Source organism: Thamnophis elegans, chromosome 2 (assembly GCF_009769535.1).
Source record: "Thamnophis elegans isolate rThaEle1 chromosome 2, rThaEle1.pri, whole genome shotgun sequence".
Lineage (NCBI taxonomy): Eukaryota > Metazoa > Chordata > Lepidosauria > Squamata > Colubridae > Thamnophis > Thamnophis elegans.
In genome coordinates, this window is record NC_045542.1 from 12,728,330 (window position 1) to 12,741,992 (window position 13,663).

At 41.7% G+C, this 13,663-nt stretch overlaps 1 protein-coding gene across 1 annotated transcript in view; it reads right to left on the minus strand.

The window, feature by feature from the left end:
* Positions 1–13,663, minus strand: part of NDUFB11 (NADH:ubiquinone oxidoreductase subunit B11) — a 51,195-nt gene that overhangs the window by 13,499 nt on the left and 24,033 nt on the right. Inside the window, exon 2 of the mRNA XM_032210287.1 lies at positions 2,051–2,181. Within this exon, the coding sequence (XP_032066178.1) occupies positions 2,051–2,181 (131 nt within the window). The remainder of the gene's footprint in view (positions 1–2,050; positions 2,182–13,663) is intronic.

Genomic DNA, 13,663 nt, shown 5'->3' on the forward strand with positions numbered 1-13,663 from the left:
TCCCTCTCTTTCTCTGCATGCATCTATGTCAGAGGTGGGTTCCTACCAGTTCGCACCTATTCGGTAGAACCGGTTCGTCAAATCTACCGAACCGGTTAGAAGAGGTTCTACCAGTGGAAAGCAGGCCACACCTACAGAAGAGGTTCCAAAATTTTTTGAAACCCACCACTGTTCCTTGGATATGATTATTCTACACTATCATGCTCATATTTATAAAACTCAGTGCCTCTGTGAAAGGTAAGGATGACTACTACGTTTGTGGTGCAATCAGAACATTGCGTGTGTTGAAGTTTTAACGCAAACCAAAGATGCCTTTTAAAAAACAAGTTTACATCATATTCTTATGCAGGCCAGTGCTGTGTGTGAGGTAATTTAAGGTGGTTCTGACAAGTGTCGTCGGCATCTTCATATCCGGTCACATGGGCGGCAAGTCACTCCCATCCGGCCACATGGGTGGCAAGCCACTCCCACAAAGGAGGCCACACCCATAGAGTAGGTTGGAACAATTTTTGAAACCCACCACGGATCTATGTGTGTGTGTGTGTGTGTCTGTATATATGTGTTTGTGAGGTGGGACAAAGAAATTTCAGTTCCTACATACTCGGAAGGCATCAGATTGGGTTAGGGTTAGGCTGCTAAGAGTCGGTTACTATTCTTATATTATACAACCTTCCCAACATTCAAACTCATACAAATGTTGCTTTGGAAAAAAAAAGTTATTAAAAAAAAGCAGGTAACAAACTTTGTACAGGACAGATACCCATACTCTTATCTATGCAACATTTCTGATAAAGATCTAGAAAACCCCTAACCCGGAGGGATATAACATTTTCTGGATCATGGAGTGTACCTTTGAATGCTGGGCTGGAACACATTCAAGAATTAATGGAAGGGCCCAGGCAAAAGCTTGGATATGATTTTAATTCATTTATGAGTACACAAGACATGCATGTACCTAAAGAGCCGAGGTGGCATAGTGGTTAAATGCAGCACTGCAGGCTACTTCAGCTGACTGCAGTTCTGCAGTTCTGCTGTTCAAATCTCACCGGCTCAGGGTTGGCTCAGGGTTGACTCAGCCTTCCATCCTTCCGAGGTGGGTAAAATGAGGACCCGGATTGTTGTTGGGGGCAATATGCTGACTCTGTAAACCACTTAGAGAGGGCTGAAAGCCCTATGAAGCGGTATATAAGTCTAACTGCTATTGCTATTGCTATTGCTAAAATATAACTCACATTATTCCTCAAGGTAATAATTTTCTATTTTTTTCATATTGGAAATTAGGACTAGAATTAGTGTGTGTTACCAATTCTTCAAAGTTTCTGGGAAGCCACATACAACTCGGGGGGGGGGGGGGCACAAACTGTGTACCTCTCCACTAACCTACTGAAATTGTACATTTGTGTTCATGTGTAACATTTTGCTGGTGTGCCAAGCTTATGAAAAAGAATCTACACTGTCAAGCTAGACTGGTAGAGTACTCCCATTTTCATTAGTTAATACATCTCTCAGACTACTGAGCCTACACTTTTATAAGAGGTCAGCATTTATACTTTAGCTCACTAGTGCAGATAAAATGTACACTGGGAAATTGTAACGTAAGTTTAAAAGCATGTATGATGACCCTTGCCTTTCATACAGGTGACACAAGATAAAATAGAACTATTTCCTAGTCCCTGGAATGCATGGAACCCTGTCATCTCATGTTCTAGGACATCTTTAGGGGATCCTTAAAGAGGATTCTCACAAGGTTATTTTTATCCCATTCCTCTTTGTAATGGCCCTGCTCTTTTTAAGGTAGTGTGGTACTAGGAAAGGAAATATCGGGCAAATATGAGACTAAAAAAAAATCTAGTGAACTTTGCCAGCATGGAGGGAGGGATGTACCGCTTAATAGGGAAGCCAGAAGGAGCAAGGAATAAATGGAATTATGGAAAACGTATCGGAAGTGAAGACCCACTGGCCTCGGGGTTTGAAAACTTCAAGACAAAATACCCCAAAGGCTTACAAGGCAATGTACAAATGAAAATGAAATTTAGCTTCTGAACCTTACTTATGGTCAGGCAGATAATACAGGTAGGTAGTGCCCAGTACGAGACAAACAGATATTCCAAAGAAGAAGGTAGCACGCATATTCTGTACATCAGTAACAGGATCGTCACTGTAGCCATGAAAGTCTGGATTCTGAAATGTAAAAACACAAAATGGAGTTAGATTACAGCTGCCCAAAGTGTATTCAACACATCCCCTTTGATATTTTCCCTTAAAGTTCACCTTCACAGATACCCTCATTCTAAACCTCGCCATCAAAAGAAAAATAGCACAGCTAATCCAACTCTAATAATGGAAATGGCATCTTGTTTTATTTTAGGGCAAAATAAAACAACCATTCTAATGCCAAAACCATGGAGCTTTCATCCTTAAGTAAGGTTCTGTCTACATTTGTCCATCCAATCTACTACGCTCCTAGAGGATAACAGAAGTTGATTCTGTCATTTTCTCCCATTTATAAAGATAGGAATTTCAAAACGTGTTACTCCACACCAATAATTTTGCAAATTGATTCCATTAAATGTTTGCTAAGGCACAAAAATGAAATGTTTGGAGGGAAAAACAGTTCTAAACTAGAAGGATCTGACCTCTGGGCTCAGCAGAGACCCCAGTTCCACCACACATCACTTTTTTCACACATGGTGTTTGACAAACCCGAAGCCACTTTGGTCAGGCTAGGAGCCAGATGGGAGAAAAGGGAACAAAATGAATGCTGCCAAAAATCTTGCTTCAGCTGTGCAAAAAGGAAAAGGTGAAAATTACTAGAATACACTAGTGGAGACCGATTCTAAGCAGGAAAGGGGAGTAAAGGTATGAACTTCAAGCATTTTCTGGACTGGACAGGTGCGTTCATGTGCGCCTATGATAGATTCTCTTATATAAAAATGTCCCACATGATGTTTATGATACAATTGCTTCCAAACTTCTTGTCCTTCTTATCTTCCTAGAATTGTGCACAGCTATTCTAAGCCATTTTAAGTCTCAGGCTCTGTTGGTGTCCAACCTGCCCTTCTCGCTACAAAAGAACCTGCTCTGCCTTGCCATCATGAACTTGAACAGAAGCACAGAGGATGCTTTTGGAGATGTGTATGTCCCCCACAGCTGTTGCTTGCGCAGTAAAAGAAGAAGGGTTTACATCTTTGCCCAGAGGCAGGCGGGTCACTAAAGAAACACACATACACATCCTGAATGAGACAACACAATACCCTATTCAAAAAGGTGAGGATAGCCAAGGATGCTAGCTACCACAGCTTGTCAACTGTGGAAATCAGCAGCCACTTCTGGGGTTTCATTTTTTTTAAAAAGGACAGATGCAAAAGCTCAAAGAAACATACCTACGGAGCAACCACAGGTATAAGGAAGCCAACTGCAGGAACGCTGTGGAAACAAATGCTAAGAGAAACTCTTTTCCCTTCAAATTTGCAGGTGCTAAGCAAAACAGATCCAGCAGAGACTAGATAGGCAATAACAATAACATTCCTAGTGATTAGCACAATTTGAATTGTAAGCTGGAACAGAGTGGGGGGATGGGGAAGGGAAGCATACTCAAATCCTTGGAAATCTATGGTACTGACACAAAAGACTACAGTTTGAAAAACAGTAAAAGACTCTAACATGCAGCCTAGATTATTAAAACGTAAGCAAGATTTTAGAGCCAATGTTATTAGTATTTCAAATTTGCTTTACTCATCCAAATGCTCTTTCCCAGTGCAGTGCTGCAACATGAGGCAATAAATAAAACATATGCGTTCATTTATAGAATATCTCACATATATTATTTGGGTGGATGTAGCACAATAATATAATCTACTCACTGCAAGAACTAATGGGCTAGTCAGAGCTACATGAGCGAGAGGAGATTTAAGGAGAGAAAGCATGAGACGAGGGCTTTGAACTAGAAGCAGCCGAGTTCTCTGATGGTAAATTGAAAGACTTGTGTGCCTCCTCGTATTCAACCTTGCAGAAACCAGGACACCTTTAAGGTGGGAAGTCCACTCATTTCTCAAAAGCAGGAGCAGGAACCTCTACCTTTAGTTTATCACTGCCTGTTTACTGCCCACTGTCTATTTATACATCGGCATTTGAGGTTTTATTTTCTCTTCTTGCCATCGCACGCACCAAAAGGGAAAATAAAAGGAATTTCAGAAGGCTAATTAAAAAAAAAAACTGTAGAGCTGCAATCTCATTCAGCTGTTGCTTGGATACCCCCTTTGCCCGGTTCTAGGCGCCAGGGTTGTGAAGGACAAATCTAAGAGTTTGGGTGCTGGGAGGGGCAGCACAGCAACCTTCAAATGAATAAAATTCTCTTGCAGCAGCCCTGACTGCCTTCACACGGACGCATTCTTGTTTTTCCTGCTTCCTTGGAACCACGGGGAAGCCAATGGGTAGGCACAGAAGCCAAGTTTACGGGCATCAGCCAACTCTCAGGAATTCTGTCCATGCATAGTGGGGATGAGATAACTAGATGGTTAGAGAGCCAGTTTGGACTATGGACTTAGGCTGGCCCCCACCCATTCTCTCCTCCCCACCATCCCTCTCTCTCTCTCTCTCTCTCTCTCTCCTCTCTCTCTCTCTCTCTCACACACACACACACACACACACACACACAAACACACACACACAGCAGGGGTTCCTTATTCCTTCGCCTACTTAACTGGCTGAGACTGAGTCACACAGCAAGCCTCCAAGTAGAGTCCTCCCTTTGAATCCAGGGAGCTATATCTGCAGTAGATTCCCCCCCCCCCTCCTTCCTTTTGGTCGCTGAGCTGGGACAATTCAATTTGGGGAGGGGAAGGGAGAGAAACCTGGCATGGCAGTTGTATAAAAACTCCTTGTTCCTGATCACTTAGCCCAGGGGTCAGCAGTCTGCGGCTCTGGAGCCACAAGTGGCTCTTTCATCCCTCTGCTGCGGCTCCCTGTTGCTAAAAATATGTGTCACAACCGCCAATGTGCGACACCCGTCAGCACACAAATTTATTGAGCTTTTCGACCCTCCAGTAGGCTAACCATGGATCAATCCAAGAAAAGAAAAGTTTCAGAAGAAAACAGAACTTTTAATTCAAATACATATGCTGGTTTTGGGGCCACTCAGGAAATAGTCAGGCACGGGAAGGGTTTTGTGGCTCCCAGTGTTTTCTTTCCTGTGGGAAACGGGTCCAAATGGCTCTTGGAGAGTTTAAGGTTGCCGACCCCTGACTTAGTCGAAGTGCAGTCCCTAACCCTGAAACCTCTGCCCAACCCCAATTTTCATTTCAATAAACCGAAGGAAGGGCGCTACAATCTTATGATACAAAAGTGCTTAAGATTGCTTTCTGCTCGTTGTGCCCCACATTCAACATAATACAAAATTCTGTCATTTATTTTTTTTAGTTTTCTTTTTTCTGATAGGACCCTAACCCTTTGCATCAAAACGTGTAACCACCCTATCAGAAAGAAACATTGCAAAGACAATGTTTTGTTTTGGGAAGACACAATTACTAAAGTCCACCCACCCAAAACGCTTCACATATACTGTATTTTTCGGACTTTAAGATGTACCGGAGTATAAGATGCACCAAGATTTCGAAGAGGTAAATAAAAAAACCCCCCAAAAACAGCTTTTGCACTCTGCAGGCCTCCCAAACCCTTTGCACACCTTGTTTTTTTGTAGAAAAACGGGGCACACAGAGAGTTTGAGAGGCCTGCAAAGTGCTCCTGAGGGTTGGGGCAAAAACAGGCAAAAAATTGCTCTTTTGCAAAAACGGGCCACTTTTTGGAAAAAACAGGGCATGCATAGGCTTTGGGAGGCTTGTAGAGTGTTCATGGGGGCTGGGGGAGGGAATGAGTAATAAATGGCCCAATTTTCACTCGTTTGTGTCCTCCCCAGCTCCCAGGAGCACTTTGAAGGCCTCCCAAACCTTCTGCATGTCCATTTTTGCGAAAAGTGGGATGCATGGGGCGGGGTTTTGGGAAAAATGCTGTATTCAGTATATAAGATGCACCCAGATTTTCACCCTCTTTTTTGGGGGGGAAAGGTGCATTTTATACTATACATCTTAAAAACACTATGTATTTTTTTAGCCTAACCATAAACCTTATTGTTTTCTTCTCTTACCCTCAAACATAGCAACATACATGGCAAGACCATGGCCAACAGGAATTATTTCATTCTTTAAGAACTTAAACCTAGAAGTTATACCCAGAAGGCATACTCTCAAATCTCATAGTACCTAGTCTGGTTACAGTGAATATGTTCCTTCAGTGGTGAAGAAGCAAAATGTACATGCTCAGAAAAGAGTCCATGCCTTATCCATTTGGAGCATCCAGGAATCCACAGTTCCATAATGAGAGTTATAGAAACATTGTGTCAGGCCTGCAATTATATTCTTTTTAGAATTTTGGCCTGCCACACTTTCTCTTATTTCATTATGCTGTTTCTTTAGTATAGTTGATGGGAGGGGGGAATAGAAAGGAGTAGGATTGTGGAATGTATTGTTTTCATTCTTTACTAGAAGCCAAGGTCATCTTTTGTCTCTGTACTTTTACACCTGACCGGAAGCAGCTGGGTGGAGATGCCAGCATGGAAGAAGAAGATTGGACCATGTGATGAATTGTGGGTGTGGGGACAAGATCATGAACTTTTAACTGGGTGGAATTCTGATGTCATTTCCAGAATTGGGATTTACACAAATGTGCTAAGATGTCTGCTTTATTAAATTGGAACTTTAAGGATCATTTTGCCTTGGACTCTGATTTAATTCTACATGATAGTTGGAATACTGACACATTGCTTATTGGGCCATATCCTTTCGGTAGATGGAGGAGACAACAAAAGAATATGGATCGTTAAGTGATATAAGTTAACTGGATTTAAATATGGTGAGCACATGAAAGCAACTTGGCTAAACTGGATGGGGATAAGAAGGTTATGTCAATGAGATCCTCCCAAGCTTGATCCAATGCTTTTTTCCCTCCACTTTCTTATTTATCCCAACCTCATACATGCTGCTTTGGAGCATTCCCTCAGGCAAGGCAGCAATTTTAGGTCCTAGTGGCTTATTAAAAAAGCATGGGCAGCTTTACCACTTCTTAAATAATTAAAGAGATTTCCCAAAGAGGAGGGGCAATTCCATGAGTGTGTATGCGCACATGCATGCAGGCACACAACACACAGAAAATTAGCGGGTGCTTTGCATGCCTAGGGTAAGTAACAGGATGGCAGAAGGTGGGATCTACAAACCTCTTTTCCCCCTGTCGGTGGCTTCTGCCATTTGCTCATTACAGGCTCCCACGACAGGCTTCAACAACTCTGGTCTTTAAAGATCAGAGCCTTTCTTGCTCAATTACATGCAGCTTTCGACCATGAGAGACAAAATTCCATCTGGATAGTGCTATTGAAAATGGTACAGAGACCATTTACCTCCAAATCCCCCATCATCTCTTAAGCCAGACCACCACAGTGATGTGCTGAGCTAGGCAGAAGGCCGTTCATCAAGTATATAAGTAAGACAAGGATTCCTTAAATTGTTACAACTGCTTTCCTAGATTTGCAAAGACCTAGGACAGGCTTGGCATGCTGTTCCTGATCTGGTAAAGCTGGAACTGTGTAGACCTGGCACAGACTAGCCGAAAATGCACAAACAATTATTCCAGGGGAAATAATTATTACAATTTACCATATTTTTCGCACTATAAAATGCACCGGACCATAAGATGCACATTAGCTTTAGAGGAGGAAAACAAGAAAAAAAATTCTGCCTCTGCCTCCTAGCATCCATCCGGTATTCCTCTAGCTAGCGTCCTTGCAGCAAACAGCCTGGTCAGCTTCAGAATGTTATCACAGCCCCAGCATGCGGATCGTCAGGGCTCCGCTCTGTTGCACCTTCCACCGGTCAACTGAACTGAGCTCCTGCCGCCACCAGGGAACACTGGAGCCTTTGCTGCCGAGCCGCTGATTGCCGATTGGACCGGCCTCCCGGAATATTGCTAATCAGCAATATTCTAAGTGGCGGGGATTGCCGCCACCTATGGCCGCTGCCAATTGGCAATCCCCGCCACCTAGAACAACATTGGTGCTATTCTGGGAGGCGTTCCCCTGTGGCAGGGAACAGCGGCAGCGGTGGCGAATGCCGCTGCCACACCAATTCCCCTCTCCCCGCCACAATATTCGCTCTATAAGATGCACAGATATTTTCACCCACTTTTTTGGGGGGGGGGGGGAGGGAAGTGCATCTAATAATGCAAAAAATATGGTATCCTGTTCATACAGGATTGTTACAAGCATTCAGCAAAACAATACACATAACCTTTGTGGGAAAGGCAAAATACAAACCCAAGAACTAACACAAAGCCACAAACTATGGTTTGACTAGGCTTCAGCTTTTAATAGGTGCATTAAAAAAGGTGGATTAATTATAAAGGTTGGTTCAATACTCATTTTCTAAAACTGTAAGTCCATAACTGTCTTAATTCCATAATGATGACATGGCAACATTCTTTTTGTGCTGCTCTGCCCCCTCCAATTGTGAATACGAAAGAGTTAGCTTCACACTTCCCCCTGGCAACAGCTTGAGGCTTCTTTAAAGGAAATCAACATTACATATTTGTTAGGACACCCACATTCAGGCATTAACCTGTGTTTGTGTGGAAAAAGTAGCTAAATTTTAAAAGACTCCTTGGTATCACCAGGCTTTCCAATGCTCTTTAATACCATCCTTATCCTGGGATGCCACCTCCAGAGACAGAAGCATCATCTATCTCAAATCTTTAGGGTTTCTACTGCATCAATTCTGGTGTCACAGAAATTGAGACTTTTTTTTTCCAGGGGGGGGTGGGTGGGTAAAATTACAGAATTTTGCTCCCCTCCTCGCAAGCCCAGCTTTGTGTCATGCATCAACTTGGCAGATTCATAAGTGGAGGTGTCTGCCATGACAAGCTGTCAGTAAAATCTTATTATTTCTTTATTGGCAAGTCAGCTGTGACACCTGACCTTCCCACCTACATCCTGCTCGGAGCAAGCATGTTCCTCCACCCAACACAAAACACGAGGTTTGGCGTTTGAAGTCCAAGCAGGGCAAGCAGCTCAATGCTTCCGCTGAGATATATTCAAAGATACGTTGTTCTTGGAACAAATCCTCCAGCAGGAAGAAATCTCTACAGTACTGTGGTAGAAAGCAAAGTGATGCAGCTTTCTTACAAAGCGGTAACAAGCCCCAGCCTTAGAATTGTCCCAAACAGGTTTTACTTAAATCCTGTTCATTCCTTTTTGGATTATTTGTGTGAATGTATTAACAAGCCTTTGACTTTTTCTGGAGGTTGACTGTTAGTGTGGAGGTATTCAAAGGCTGAAGCCGGCCAATATTCACAACTTCTTTTTATAAATAACATGCCCTTCAGCTCTCGAAATTCAGGCTCCAGTTGTTTTATTAAAGAAACAGCAGGGTGCTAAATTCATGGCTGCAAGGGAATGCTGGGAAATATACAGTGGTATTTTAGAGTATAACAAGGCTTCTAATGAGTAGTCAGCATGATTTTACAACAGTGCCTGGTCAGGTATGTTCAACCCTCTCCCCCCCCCCCCCAAGGCTACTATTCAGTTCCTAATAGCTGTCTCACATCCTCTGACTGCATCTCTCCTCGCCTGGCCATATTGTCATAGGATAAGGCAGATGGGCGAGATTAACAGACATAGCCAACAGCCTCGTGAGTGGTTCTTAATGCAGCTTTGGCAGACTTTGAAAGATAGTTTTAATCATATTAAAAATGGAGGAGATCAGGCACTGTATAATAAAATAGAAAAACCAAAGTGATTATTCACTGCATTTAATACAAAGTAATTAGTCTGCCGAATGAATCCCAACTGCATTGTTCAATAATGCTGGAGATTTCTTCCAATTCATACTCATTTTTTTGTTGGCCCTTCTCCAAGGAGTAGCTGCCAGTAAACTAAGCTCCCAGTGTGTAACAAACTTCAATCTAAGGTTCCACAAAAAGACAGAGCAAAACCTACCTCTCCATCCATCTACATAATACAGTATTGCATTTTTCATATTATTAGGGTTATTTAACTATAGCTTATTGCACAAACCAGTTTCCTACATCGTACTATGTCAAAAAAACAAATCACACGATGGCTTAGTGATATCAATCGGACCCAAAGAAAGAGAAAATATTCACCATACTCATCTACTCTAAATCCTGGAATAATTCAGTGGAATTTTTGGTATTAGTGTAACAGTTGAAGCCCCCACCCTGGATTTTTTTTTTGGAAATTATTTTGACTTGAGATGTGTTGCTAGGAAATGAAAAAGAAAATCCCCCCCAAAAGATATATTGCCTACAGTAAAATATGCTTAGTATATTTGAAATGCTCACATATCTCAGAAAAGTACTGATGTTTCAATAATACAATTTTTTAATACAATTGAAACTATTGTATTGAAGCAGCTGCTTTAGTAAACTTCTCTAAGTAGACAGTCCTAATTCCTCCTACATTCTTCTTCCTCTTAATTCCTGGGACATCACATGTAATTCTTCCTTTTTTCAGGCAATCTCTTCTGATGCCAGACATCAGAAGAGGTTTATTTATTTATAGGGTGGGGGAGAGGTAATTTGGAGTGACAAGTCAGAGTTGCCATGTTGATACAGACTGAGCAGTGACCTCTTGCACTTCATGTCTGTTTCCCTTCCATTAACATTTCTGGTTGCCAGACCTAATCATGTATTGTTGTCAAATACTCTGTTGGAAACGACACAATACTTTTACATGGGCCTCTGTGAAGCAGACAGACATCTCTTGTATACTTCCATGACCTTCACCTCTTCAGGCAATCTTTGCATAGCAATTATTCAGTCAGTCTATCTTGGAAATGGATGCCCTTTGCGACATCAGTGGTCAAATTTTAAAAACCCCATACCTCATATTTTTATTTACAGCATAGCAGTCAATAAAGAGACGAGGACGAGGGTATCTCAAGTATAAAGCTGTCTATCATCGGCAAATATTTCCACAAGAGGAAAAACGCAAATTATGCAAACAGACTCGCAACAAAACGCCATATAAAAGCATCATGCATATTTAGCGCTATGAACAGATATGGTTGGAGCAGTGTAACAGAATCAAAAGATGTGAAAATCAGGCAAGGCGTAGAAGAATATGGCTGAGGAGTGGATCTCAAGGGAGAAAATAGTTGTCATTCCTGATCACTCCCTAAACACTCAAAGTGCCAGGAGACAAGTTTTCAATGTCCTTCCTGAAAGGTAGCAACTCACATAAAAGCAAGGAAAACATGGCTTCTTAGAACTCAAAAGTGGCACGCAAAATTGCACATACCTCACTGCTCATTCGCACGCCTGTCTACAAATCATCATGTTACTGAACAATAATTGGACTTGCATGGAGCAACAGTCAAGTTAGTGATGCTTCTGTGGGCTCAATCAATGTTTCCCACTGTGGCCCTGCAAAGCCAGGCTATTATTAAATTTGCAAAGTAAGCGTGTGTGAGCCCCTTTTACATGGCAGACAGAAGTTTGAATGGGAGGAGCGGTTTCCATTTAGCCCTTTATTGTGACATACGTTATTTTCAAGAAGGTTAAAAGACCCAGCAATAGCAGCCTGCTGTAACTTGAATCAACCAAACCTGGTGTATGCTGACTCCTTTGGTTCTCCCATTCAGCAGAATTTAAATATGTAGTTTCAATTTTCTCAGAGTAGAATCAGTCCATTCTTTCTTTCTTTTTTTCCTTTGGTAACAAAGGGCAGATAACCTTGCTCTCTTTTTCTGCTCATGAAATACGCCTTAATATAAAAAGTACAAATACACCTATTTGTTCTTTTAAACCTCTACTTCCCCAGAGCTCCCTTTCTTTATTCACCAATTAATTTATTTAATGGAGATGGAAGCATCTCCTGGGACTGGTTTTCCTCTCTCCGAAAGACAATCTGAAGTATGACGCTACCAAAATAGAGAAGAGGAAGGTGGAAGCAAGCATGCCATTTCTTTAAAGAAGAAAGTTAATTCCAGACATTGGAGAAGGTAGGAGGAAGAGACGACCTAGAATTTGGCTTCCTGATGCAAGACAAGACTATGATCTGTTCTTTCATAGACAATCAGTCCAGCATTCCAAGCTAGCAAGTCAATAGATTTCTTCTAGGAGACTTCAAAGCTATTGTATCCATGCTGCAGCACCATAAAGGGTACTATCCTATTCTCCCCATTCTCCAGTGTAATTGTATTTTTATGAATGCTCAAACTTAAGACAATCTTGCAGTGATTCACCAAAAGAACAGGTGGCACAATAAAGTCATAAAAATGCCTTCTTTCATATATCACCAGCAAAAGCTGAATTAGTATTCATCACCTAGCGAAAAGCAAAAGCTGTAAGTTTAGACCTACGTATATTAACAACCCACTCTCGCTAAGTGAAATGGGGCAATTTAATACTAAGATTGAGAATTGTGAAAAACGTTGAGCTGGATGGTTTTGTTCTTCAGGACACCATGTGTTTTTCTCCTTTGTTTTATGTTTTTTTATTTTATATTTATTTTTTTATAAGCTATCCAGAATTGTCATGTTCAGCCTTATCATTCATTCTCTCTCTCTTTCTGTTTTCTAATATTAAAACATTAGAAATATACAGATTAAAATATTATTAAAAACTGTACTAAGCCGAAATTAAGAGAGCTAAGAGACTGACGGGGTAGGGGTGAGGTCTTCTTACCCTGTCAGCCATCTTCCATGGTGAGTGCCTGCCTTGGGGCTCCATGCCAGCTAGCAAAGCCATGTTTTGATATCTTTTGGGAAGGCTAAAATGGAGGAGGCAATCCTCACTTCCAGTGCTTTAGTGTTCTACAGGGATGGAGCCACAGCAGAAAAGGCTCTTCTCCTTGACCCCGCCTGCTTCAATTCCTTAGCAGATGGGATCCATAGGAGGTTTCTTCTGCTGGCATGAGTGGGGCGGATTTGTCTCAGTGAGGAAAGATGGCTCCTCAGATAGAGTGATCACTTAAAAAACTCTATCCCTGTCTCCATTCCTACTGTGGGCGTTTCCTCATATTTCTTTTCCTTGGGGAGAAATATATCCATTTTTAAAGTCACCATGACCTGCTTCACACATTGCCTTAAACTATGATGTTTAATTAATTAGTTTAACATCCACAATAGGCTGAGATTGCGCATCGTGCTAAGCTACCTGCTACAAATTACAAGGCTCTGCTGCAGGATTTTTGTAACAGGGTAAATCAGACCAAGCTATGTTACGTTTGTGTGAAACCAGTGATCGCATGCCTATGTGTCCTTTGAATTACCCATACATTATCAGAAGAGTCTAATTCAAAGAAGCGAACACTTTGTTTAATTGAAACACTTTTTGAATCTTTCCAAATTAGACTGATTCAGTACCCGGTTTTGGACAAATCTGAAACAGACCATATGATTAACAATGAAGAGCAGATTCTATTTTATATTGTAGGCAATGCAATGAAATCACTACAGGATCCTATTAAGGCCAAACACCCTAAACTATTCTTGAGAGAGATGAGGGCACTAAGGCTATCCCTTTGTTTCAGCCAAGACAGCCCTATCATTTACTCCTCCACTCTCCAAACCTTCCTCAACTATCATTCCAAGAATAATGA